This window comes from Haliotis rufescens, unplaced genomic scaffold (assembly GCF_023055435.1).
Source record: "Haliotis rufescens isolate VD_foot unplaced genomic scaffold, xgHalRufe1.0.p SCAF_85, whole genome shotgun sequence".
NCBI lineage: Eukaryota > Metazoa > Mollusca > Gastropoda > Lepetellida > Haliotidae > Haliotis > Haliotis rufescens.
In genome coordinates this window covers 1,106,257-1,118,891 of record NW_025964378.1, presented here as the reverse complement: position 1 = coordinate 1,118,891, position 12,635 = coordinate 1,106,257, and the positions used below count along the sequence as shown (strand labels likewise).

General features: G+C 43.1%; 1 protein-coding gene across 1 annotated transcript; it reads right to left on the bottom strand.

The window, feature by feature from the left end:
* Positions 1–3,031: 3,031 nt before the first annotated feature.
* Positions 3,032–9,659, bottom strand: LOC124146910. The gene is made up of 5 exons (XM_046517466.2): positions 9,467–9,659; positions 6,969–7,100; positions 6,118–6,210; positions 4,718–4,861; positions 3,032–3,666 (listed from the first exon to the last, which is right to left on the bottom strand). The coding sequence occupies exons 1-5, from the start codon at positions 9,615–9,617 to the stop codon at positions 3,521–3,523; spliced, it is 666 nt and encodes a 221-aa protein (XP_046373422.2). The 5' UTR covers positions 9,618–9,659; the 3' UTR covers positions 3,032–3,520.
* Between the last annotated feature and the right edge of the window lie 2,976 nt (positions 9,660–12,635).

Genomic DNA, 12,635 nt, shown 5'->3' with positions numbered 1-12,635 from the left:
CTGCTGTTTGCTGTTTTGGCGAGGTTGTACATGGTGAAATTATGTGTACTGTTGGCGATATTTGCTACTATTTCCAGATGTGCATGAACAGGAGTATAGAGGCGTACCAGCCGTGTTACCCGTGTAGATCCGGGTTAGAATTGGTCTTCAGCAACCCATGCTTGTCGTACAAGGCGACTATGCTTGTTGTAAGGGGTGACTGACGGGGTGGGGTGGTCAGGCTCGCTGACTTGGTTGATGCATGTCGCATCCCAATTGCGTGGATCGATGCTCATGATGTTAATCACTGGATTATTTGGTCCAGATTCGATTATGTACAGACCGCCGTCATAGAGCTTAAATATTGCTGAGTGCGACGTTAAACAACAAACAAACAAAAGAAGCTAGATATTAAACGAGTGTCCTTCCTAAAATAGTAGTGGTGATTTCCAAACAAAAAACCCGACAAAAACAACAGCTACGGCAACACGATGAGTGAATTTTGTTTTACGCGACATTAGTTATATTTATTTATAATGTTTCAGGGGGCCACGGGTGGCCCAGTCGTCTAAGGCGCCGCGATTCGCTGTGCAGAGTTGCGTCTCTTGGCATGCCAGAAACCTATGATTGTGGGTTGGAATCCCAGTTCGCCCCGATTTTGTTTCTAGGTTTGTCAGCACCATACCCGTGCTCGTGGGTTTCACCGAAGTGGTAAATGTCTGAGACCTGCATCACTTCGGGCTTTCCCACATTAAGCTGACACGCCGTGATATAACTGGAATATTAAAAGCGGCGTTAAACCCGACTCACTCACTATAATGTTTCAGTGCGTCCAAATTCCTTGGTTTGTTTAACGCCGTGATATAACTGGAATACTGTTAAAAGCGGCGTTAAACCCAACTCACTCACTCACTTGGTTTGTTTATTTTTTTAAAAATCCCTGGATAATAGTAACATCGAATGTGGTCAAATTAAGAGATTTTAAGTGCGCTTCTGATGGATGACGCTCTGAGATGATAACTGATCATTTTGCGATTTTTCATACTGTAAAAATACGTAGTTTTCATTTAAAACATTTAAGATGAAATACTCCAGACATTATTAGGTTATTGGTGCCATATAAAGTTCAAATTATACCTGTTCGTTACATCCGAAATTCGCACTGATGATTAAACGATAAGCGGCAGATCAGGTACCAGATAATTAAATGAGTGAATGGATGTTGTTAAACGCCGCAGCCAAATTTCGGCTTGTTCGTAATCTGGTATGGACTAGGTAAACCATTGTCTGAAACCTTCTACATCGGGATACGATGACGCTCAATCAGGCACATTGAAACACATTGAAACCCAATACTATGCATGGTACAATTAACATTTACTAAACTGCCCGGTAAAAGAAAGTATACGCTTGAAAATAGATTTGACCAAAAGATTACAAACGTTATAAAACTGTTTCTAAGCTGAAAACAGTCGCCATAACACTGCAAACCACTCCAAAACACAACTATGACACTCGTATGAAATACATCACTATGCTTGTCGTAAGTGGCGACCAACGGGATCGGGTGGTCAGACTCGCTGACTTGCTTGATGCATGTCATCGATCCCAATCGTGTGGATCGATGCTCATGTTGTCAATCACTGGATTGTCTGGTCCAGATTCGACGCCGTCATATAGTGGGAATATTGCTGATTGCGGTGTTAAACAACAAACAAACAAAACAAACACTCACTCTCACACATGGGACAAGTATTTTTCTAAAAATACAACCAAACACCCGTTTTACTGAAATCATTTACATGTGTCTCGCATTGAAAGACACCATTTCATCTTTGATTTATTTTAACCCACCATCAAACATAGGCGTATACTTTCTTTTGCCCAGGTTTTATTTATCAAGTTTGACTATTTTGGAATAGAAAATATTAAAAAGGTCTGTGTGATATTAAAGATATCGAGGCAAATTGTTCATTGTGTAATATTATTGAAGAAGAAAAATATACTTTTTCATTGTTCATCACATGAAGACGTCCTGATCAAATTGGATTACCTTATTAGGCTCTACCGTTTGATTGTACGGTATATTGCTGAGTTGGCCTTGTGTTTTATTAATCAATCATATATTCTTAGATAATAATATCTTTACTGCTGATTGTAGATGTTTGTTTGTTGTTTAACGCCGCACTCAGCAATATTCCAGCTAGATGACGGCGGTCTTTAAATAATCGAGTCTGGACCAGACAATACAGTGATTGACATCATGAACATCGATCCACGCAATCGGGATACGATGACATGCATCAACCAAGTCAGCGAGCCTGACCACCCGATCCCGTTAGTCGCCTCTTACGACAAGCATAGTCGCCTTTTACGGCAAGCATGGGTTGCTGAAGACCTATTCTACCCCGGATCATCTACGGGTCTGGCCCTCAATGACTTTGAAAATTTCCTGTGAAAAAACACGAACACGGGGATGATGCAATCTGGGATTCGAACCCAAGACCTTCGAATCCTAAAGAGCCTATACAATGTACAATGATATTTATTTCACAAAATACTAGCTTCTGGTGGTCCCCCCCCCCCCCCCCCCCCCAAAAAAAAAAAATAAATAAAAAATGCATCGTTGCGTCGTCTGCTAACTGTCAGAATGGCCGAAGAGAAGAAGCGTTTCACTTCCGGGAAACGGAAGGTTCGGGGTTTGATCCCCGGCCGCGTCATATCAAAAGACGTTAAAAGATGGTACTTGTTGTTATCCTGTCTGGATCTCAGCATAAGGGGCTAAAACAAGGACTTGTCGGCTCGGAGTCCGTATGCTATGTCTGAGTGAGGTATTCATGTTAAACTGCGGCATGGTTTCTCAGTGAATTCGCACTATAAAATCGGCGTTTGTCCGGACAAGCACAAGCAGCCACACACAAACACACGTGTATGCACGTCGCTATATAAATGCAATAATCTTGGACGCGACGTTAAACCCCATTTCACCTCACCTCACTTCGAGATCGGTTGACAACGTTTATCGGTTTCATATATAAGACATGACACCATAGACAAATTACACACATATATATTGTTATGTTACAAAGAAAACAAAGAACACATTCGGAAGGCACACGATGCACAAGCACGTAGCTACATATCTATGCACGATAAGGGCCAACGCTCTCTACAAAGGGCGCCAGACCTTGACTATTATACAATATTACCTGACATCGGAGCTTGTTATATGATCCTAATATCCTAAAAAACATTGTCTACCTCACAAAATACCAGCAAAAATGTTCCATGGAGATGAAAGGGGCGATTTTTGCAAATTAGAGTTGATATTGTAATTTTATTCGTTGATGTACATTCAATTCTGGCCTCCTCGAATCAGTATTAAAGAAGAACATTTAAGGCCGGAAAACGGGATACTTTTCAAACCATGCACCACTTCTCGTGTCTTTCCGTAACCAATAAGCCTGTCACGGATTGACACGAATGTTTTGGCTTTGGGTCGTGTTCAGCGGAAAGGGGGATAACTCTGTTGTTCGACGCTTTACACACAGTCGTTCCGTTTGCAAGATCCACAGCAGTTGGGATAGAAGTATCCGTTCTTTTTACAGACCGAACACTTCTTCTTCGTGCCTTTTCCGATCTTGTTTTCGCAGTACGCTCCCGAGTACTTGTTGTCATATTTACAATCTGAAATAAAACACGAATCAATGTTCAACGCCTAACACTGTAATATAAAATCACAACTTGAGGTTAGGGGTAAATAAACATGGTTTGATAAGTAATTAAGTGTTCACCTTTCCCTGAATTCATCTAAGGCCCTGCAATTCGCTATGTAGAGTTGTGTCCCTTTGGCACGCCAGAAAGCTATAATTGTGGGTTCGAATCCCCGTTCGTTCCGATGATATTTCTAGGTTTATCACCACCATACGTCTGCTCGTGGGTTTCACCAATGTGGTAAACGTCAGAGACCTGCATCACTTCGGGCTTTCCTCCCACATTAAGGTGACACGCCGTGATGTAACGGGTATCCTGTTAAAAGCGACGTCAAACCCAATTCACTCACTCACTCACCTCTCTGAACAGTATTTATATATTTCACCGTCTTGCAGCTAAAGGAAGAACGTCCAAAAATGGAATATTTACAATTAAGTCAAACCAACTAAAATATAAGCACTGATTTTTGACGAGTCTCATTCAAATCTACAAATCAGCATATCCGGAGATGGCGAAGGGCCGCAACTCTGCACAGTAGCAACTTATGACGCATCAATCCGAGCGATAACTACTTGGACGTCAACATCTACAGTGAAACCCTGTTAATCCGAGCGACAACTACTTGGATGTCAACATCTACAGTGAAACCCTGTTAATCCGAGCGATAACTACTTGGATGTCAACATCTACACTGAAACCCTGTTAATCCGAGCGATAACTACTTGGATGTCAATATCTACAGTGAAACCCTGTTAATCCGAGCGACAACTACTTGGATGTCAATATCTACAGTGTAAGCCTGTTAGACCTGGCTTCTAGCACTTGTCCAACAATATCATGAATACAATGTGTAAGCCCATTTCTGGTTTACCCCGACATGAATATTGCTGGAATATTGCTAAAAGCGTCGTAAAATCCAACTCGTTCACTCTAACCAACCACCTGCAACTGATTCTTAAACTAACCAAGTGCAACTCCTCTAGTCAACAACGTGCGACTGTTCCTCTAACATGCAAATGCTCACCGAGAGGTAAGTTGTATTTTTGCTTAATGTTGGCCAGCCACGTGGTGCAGAAGTCCAGACATGCCTTGTCATTTTCTTTCAAGTAATAATTGCACTCATTTGGCCACAGGGTTTCGTAGTGCTTCCGTAAATAACAACCATCATCTGGAAAAGAAAGCAAACTCATGTTAATATATTGAAATTACGGTTATGCCGCAATTTCACGATTGCGAATGATATCTCACCAGTTAGTGCAGAACCATCCAGTTATGGAGAATTGTTCAGCAACAAGCCAAGAGATATTCTGTGTGGAACTGATCGGAGAGCCAGGGTGGAAACACCAGTGTGAAGTCGTCTAATTTGGAGGTGGCGGCGTAATGATGTGGGCGGGTATTTGGCACTGGTATAACAAACCTAATGCATGCGCATGTCACCTTTACCTGTGCCAGACCTCATTCCAGTGTAATGTCTTCATATCGGACACGTGTCCACTGTTGTCCTGTTTGCAAGGTGTCATAAATCATCGTGTGGCAGTACCTCCCACAAAAGACCCGTGAAGATCCGGGGTAGACTAGGTCTTCAGCAACCCATGCTTACCATAAAAGGCGACTATGCTTGTCGTAGAAGGCGACTTACGGGATCGGGTGGTCAGGCTCGCTGATTTGGTTGATGCATGTCATCGTATCTCAATTGCGTAGATCGATGCTCATAACGCCAATCACTGGATCGTCTGGTCCAGACTCGATTATTTACAGACCGCCGTCATATAGCTGGAATATTGCTGAGTGCGGCGTTAAAGAACAAACAAACCTCCCACAATAACAACATATGATGTCTATCACTTGATAAGATACGCTTTAAATGTAGCTCAGGAATATTATACGTATCAAGACATTTATCAATGGATGTGGTCCTGCACCATGACTGTGAAATATATTTATTTTATGAAAAATAAATAAATCTAGAAACGCATACAAAAGCAAGTCTAGCCAGCTCTAGCTAGCTGAAATCAGCATAGGGAAATTTATTTGTATTTTTAGAGTCAAGAAGGATTTTGTGTAATATAAGATTTCAGAGACTAAATGTTAGTCTACAATGGATGTTATACGTATCAAGATATTTACCTCATGAAAAGATACATAGAAAGATATGTACCTCACGATACGATCCGTACCACGACATTTATTGCATAAGAAACGTACCATTTTCACTTTTACTTCAAGGTGAAGAGTCCGTTACAAAAAGGACAGCGTTATTTGATTTCACGACACTTTTTAAAACCGTGTCATTCGAACCCGATTAAAATTGAAATGACGTTATCATGGATCCAGGTTATGTATCATAACAGAATCGACAAATGATAATCGAGGATGGAAAACCGAAGGCTGCGTTGGAGTGGTGTTTCTGACATCTCTACATACCTAAAGTGTTCAGTGCCGGTTTCTCGTCATACCACACTTCATCCTTCGCGTCTCGCCTCTGGAGAATGTCCACCAATCGTTTATACGGAGATTCTAAAGTAAATGAGTCAAAATGAAGAAGAGTGTTGACATAAAGTGCCGGGCAAAATAAGAATACACGTATGTTTGATGGTGGCTAAAATGAAATAAATATGAAATGGTTATTCGATGGTGACCTATTTGATACGCGTATCGAAGTTGGACCTTAAATTTGCAGTGTTTCGGCGACTATTCTCAGCCTTGTGTTTCAATAACGTTTGTAATTTTTTTGGCGCTCTCAAAATTAGGAATAGGGGGCTCTTATTAGAATATTGTTTTGGTGAAAAAAAACAGAGTTGAAAGATAAATTTTATGGTTTAAGCTGACAAACTGAAATGTTTATGTACGACAGATATATTTTTCCAGAATTAAATTGCCCATAATTAAGGGTGCATATAACACACGAGTGTGTATCATACGCGAATAAATAAGTCTTGTGTACATTGATCAGTTGGAAGGGGTGCTAATTGGGATTGTTCACTTGCCAATATATTAACAAATATCGACCTGGGCGCTTATTGGAGCGGGGCGCTTATTACGTCGAATACGGTAGTAAGTTTATTTCCAAAATCGACGAATTTCTCAGAAACAAGCAAAATGCGATGTCAATATTTTCAAGGAGGTCGAGTAGACAGGCGTATTCTGTCTCTAGCATGAGTGTATTTCGTAGTGTCAAACTGCACTGTCTAATGTATTCACTTTACACAAGATATTGATACAAATTTACTGGAAGAGTAATACTTTAATGGAAAAGACAGGAATACATGTAATACCTCTGTCATACTCGCGTTTAGAGGGTTCATCTTCGTCGGCATCGTCAGGGTTTAGCAGCGTCTTCAGCTGCGATATTAGGCGCTCTTCTTTATCTTCCTCCAGTTCTCGTTCAGCCATCTCGGCGTCCATGTCTGAAAAGCCATCAATATAATGATAGGCTTCCACATCCCATCAGTCTGTCACACACGCAGGCGCTTACTAACACACACACGCACGCTCACCTTTAAAAGTAAAAGCACCATGCAATAATGTAATTTTTGTGAGTGAGTGAGTTAAGTATGCCGCCGCTTTTAATAGTATTCCAGTTATACCACGGCGTGTCAGCTTAATGTGGGAGGAAAGCCCGGAGTGATGCAGGTCTCTGACGTTTACTACTTTGGCGAACCCACGAGCACGGGTATGGTGCTGACAAATCTAGAAACATCATAAGGTGAACTGGGTTTCGAACCCACAGTCATAGATTCCTGGTGTGCCCAAGGGACGCAACTATGTTCTTTAAAGTATGTGAATATCCGGCTAGTGCTTTAACCATCTAAAACCCCACTGCACACATGTGAGATAACTTGGAGCGATCGAGTGTCGGGTTTTGCCGCTTTTAGCAATATTCCAGCAATGTCACGGTTGGGGAAAATGGGCTCCACACGGTGTACCCGTATGGAAATCGAACCCTGGAGTGACGAGCGAACTCTGGAACCGCTGGGCTTCCACACCGCCGGAGGTGAAATGGACTTTTACGTCGCGGTCCAGATAGTTTCACTTCCACAGCGACGAGACCGCCTCCGTGGTCTTGTGGTAGAGCGTCCGCCCGGAGAGCGGAAGGTCCGGGGTTCGATCCCCGGCCGCGTCATACCAAAAGACGTTAAAAGATGGTACTTGTTGTTACCCTGTCTGGCGCTGTCAGACCCCTTATCCACAAGGCCACGTAAAAAGGTCCATGACTTGGACGCGTTATGCACCGAGGTACTTTAGCGTCTCACGATCTGGACCAGCTATATTCAGGTCACCATCAGGACCATTATCCAAGCCCAAACAATGTCGGGCAATTGTTATATTTCACAAAATCAACAATCTCTTTTAACATTCGTTCCTCATGACAAATCCGTCACGCAACATAGCTGCAAAACCTACAAGTCCTAACCACTAATTTTCCATTCGATTCAAACGATCTTTTATGTTTCCCATTTCTATATATTTGACATAAGTAAACACTGGCGATATAACTACACACTTATCAAGCAAGGGTTCCATTTGTGTAGTCTGGACTAAAGTACACCTCTGGGCAATGTCGCATCAGAAACATGACAAAACACATGCTACGCTTCGCTAAATCTGTTCTTTCCGATGTATACGTAGAATGAGACGGACGGCGAATTGGAGGAAAGTAGTTAAGATATATCTATTAGTCATTTGTACATGACCAATATAAAGACAAGAAAGAAACTAACCTAGACACGCCGGTTTTGATTTGCATTATTAATTAAGTTACTCAAATGTAGAATGAGTGAGATAGGTTTAACGCTGATTTGAACAGTACAGTAAACTACGGTTATAACGAACTACGGTTATAACGAACTCAAAGGGACCACTAATTTTAGTTCGTTGTAACCGTAGTTCGTTAAAAGCATACATACAGCATATAGAGAGCAAATGGCCGGGACAAATAAAAGTTAGTTATATCCGTCAGTTATAAGCGTGTTCGTTATAAACGTAGTTTACTGTATTTCAGTTAAATCACCATTTGTCATGTCGATGTGGGTGGAAAGCCTGATGCAGATTAGATTGGTAAACTTAACATCCACCCGGATCATTATGCCATACGATTTTTTCCATGGTATAGTGGATATTGCGTCTGCCCGGAGAGCAGAAGGTCGGTGGTTCGATCCTCGACCGCGTCATACCAAAAGACGTTAAAAGATGGTACTTGTTTTTACCCTGCCTTCTGCTCGGCTCGGAGACATTCTAGTGTCTGAGTGGGGTATCCATGTTGAATTGCGGCATGGTACATCAGAGGGCTAGCACTGTAAAGCCGGCATTAGTCCTGACTCGCACACGCACACACACACACACACACACACACACAAATGCAGCCGCTGAGCTATGTAATTGCAAGAATCTTGAACGCGACGTTAAACTCATGTCACCTCACAATACTGGCACCGCCAAACCGGATTTAATCAATTATATTTAACAAGATTTGTTAAGTCTGCGACCTGCGACCTGCGTCCCTTTGGGCTTCCGTCCCACATTAAGCCGGCACTCCACATCTTCCCGAGGCAAGTGAGTTAACTGACTATAAAAGTGGAAACTGGACTTTTAAAGTCAGTTAACTCTCTTGCCTCGGGAAGATGGCACTCCATGGCCATGTTTGAGGCCGATAACCCCAAACCACATACCTTCATATTGATTATGGAGAAAACACTTGCCAATTAAACAGGGTCACCATTTCAGACTTCAAAAACATTCCACGAAATACAATGATTTTTTTTCTCAAACTTACCCCTCTTAACCTCAGCCACGGTCCTTTGAAATTCCTTGTTCTCCATTAACGTTCTGATTTTATCATACAACTGTGACGTCCCTGACACCGGCGGGAGGGTCAGCGGGATGAGGAGGAGTGGAAGCAGCAGCAGCATCGCAACGCCAGCCATCGTGTGCAGATACAGACCCACGACTGGGAGCCACAGGCACCTGTTGCACGCTACCGGGGCTACTTATGAATATGCATGACAGTCCTCCGTGGTCATGGTAACCATGTGACGAGGCTGCACAGGTAGGGACTTGCAAACAGAAGACCCCATTCATATCGAGTTTTGTCATGTGAGAGCACTTGTTATGTGAGCAGGTATATCTGACATATTGCGTGGGACCCGGGAAATATTTGGGTGTATTGACTTAGGATGATTTTACATGTAGATCACACAAGCGTGCCCCGTGCGCGGTTTGTGCAAATTTTATGAATTATTACTGCTGGCAATTCAACTACGAAGTATAGATCGAGATCCTATCCTATCCTTTTTCTCTAAGAAACCCAGTTCCCATGTAGATGGAATATTGTTGTTAGCCAAGTGTCTGGTTATAAACGTATATATGTACTAAACTGCCCAGCAGGTTGGTTGGTTGTTTAACGCCGCACTCAGCAATATTCCAACTAAATGACGGCGGTCTGTAAGTAATCGAGTCTGGGCCAGACAATCCAGTGATTAATATCATGATAATCGATCCACGCAATTGGGATCGATGACATGCATCAACCAAGTCAGCGGGCCTGACCACCCGATCCCTTTGTCGCCTCCTACGACAAGCATAGTTGCCTTTTACAGCAGGCATGGATTGCTGAAGACCTATTCTAACCCGGATCTTCACGGGTCTGTAGTCTTGGAAAGGCAAATCAGAGCTTGACATCAGTCCCAACGTGCATGGCAATTAGCGGCAAAGTTAGCTGTAATCGCACGATCTTATGTAAGACTAGCCCCTAACTCCCTATGTTGGTCGTAGGGCGGTGGGGTAGCCCAGTGGTTAAAGCGTTCGCTCGTTACACCGACAACCCGGGTTCGATTCCTCACGTGGGTACAATGTGTGAAGCCCATTTCTGGTGTTCCCCGCTGTGATATTGCTGGAATATAAAAGCGGCGTAAAACCATACTCACTCAATGTACGGATATTTTGTTTATATAATATTATGGCACAGCGAATTTCTTTCAAGCATTATTGCATAGCTTTGTCGGCGTTCAAGGCCAGGCAAACACACAAAGTCCGCGGCCGTGTTTAATATAGACTCAATGATGAAAAGCGAAGCGTGACGTTGCTCGAGTTCTTTGAGATAATAAAAGATGTTATCAACTATTTAAAGCCTACTTTTATGCTGCTTCACTTTAAAGCAATGAGTTCGGGTCAACAGTCAACAGTTGGACTTCGATCATTCGTATATTTGTTTACTTTACTTGTTTGTTTTGCTAAATTCGCAACCAGAACTGGCTGAGTAGAACCGGATTTTTGCAGTGTTCTGTGGTGGCGCGTGGTTCGGTGTACAGCGTACAGGTCTCACATCAGGTGAAGTTATGCAGCTTTGGTTGCGGAGAATAGGTGGATGGGTGACCGTCATCTTGACTGCTGACCGTTTCATGGGCTTCGGTCCTGCCCCACACTGAAACACACGTTGCATGTGGTGTCTCCTCAGGCAGGAACCTTGTTCATAGTATCCCTCGGTTGAACCGGCAGTGAATGGGTACCCGGTAGGACGAGAAGGTAACGTGACTGTCAACCTTCTAGCACATCATGAGGCAGCTTGGGTCGTCTACTCTCCATTGTCATGATCCAGAGCGTACATTGAATGGTGTATACGTAAATTATGTAAGATATTAGGACACAGCGAATTTCTTTTCAAGAATTATTGCATATTGTGTCTGTCTGTGTTCAAGGCCAGGGAGACACATCATTTCCGCGGTCATGTGTAACGTAAAGTAACTATCACCATCATCACTTCATTATGATTATTATCATCATCATCATCATCATCATCATTATTATTAACCCTGTTGCAATCTAGATAGATGTGACGCCATGAATCCTGTCACATTTCAGTTCTAATAAATAGAGAATACTTGTGCTGTTATGTCCTGAATGAAGTTTATACAAAAGAGATCTACAGTGAAGTGCACAAAAAATATCTCTTTTGAAACCAGACACAAGAACACGTAAACGCGGGGTATTTGGAGTGGTCCTACAAGTTTGTATCTGCCCGTTCAAATACAGCTTCACGTCCCTTTGCACCGCGCTGAAGGCCAAGTCGGGAAAAACACACACGACCAACCTGCTAACAGGGCTGTCTTCACCGAGATTTGTATGGAAGGGTAAACCCTTTTAAATACAGTCATGTATTTAACACAGAATTTAAACACAGGATATATGGGGATATTATTAGACCTATGTGAGTTTCTTTTTCACCGATTTGATTGTGTGGGCGAGGTTTACTAACACACCGTAACCCAAGTTCAGGTGCACGTAAGGTGGCACGTGGTGGCAGTTGAAGATCTTCCTGGGCCCACTCGCACAAAGCGATCTTAGCGCTAAGATGATCGTAACTCCCATACGTTAACATAGGCTTACGAAAGTCTTAGCGCCATGATCGCTTTGTGCAAGTGGGCCCTGATCTAGGATGGTTATCTGGACTCACTCTTCCCCTCTTGAAATCCAAGGGGCGGTGGGGTAGCCCAGTGGTTAAAGCGTTCGCTCGTCACGCCGAAGACCCGGGTTCGATTCCCGACATGGGTACAATGTGGGAAGCCCATTTTTGGTGTCCCCTGTCGTGATATTGCTGGAATATTGCTGAAAACGGCGTAAAACAATACTCACTCACTCACTTGAAGTCCGCTTCCCACCCCAACGCTAGCCAAGGAAGGAGCATCACCCTTTAAAGTTGGCACCATGTCCGCATGGTTGGCTGCTGGTGTTTGCCCTTTCTGTTGGAGACACCTGACCACAGCAGGGTAGCCAGTTTTGTCCATTTTCACCAACATAGAATACCTAGTCACTTTGATGCCTGCATCCCCACCCCAACCCCCACTGAAATTTGCAAATGGCCCAAGTCCAGCCCCTCCCCAACCCCTGGATCCGTTCCAAGTGTACTTGGACTCGTGAAGATTCCGGGTTGGATAGGTCTTCAGCAA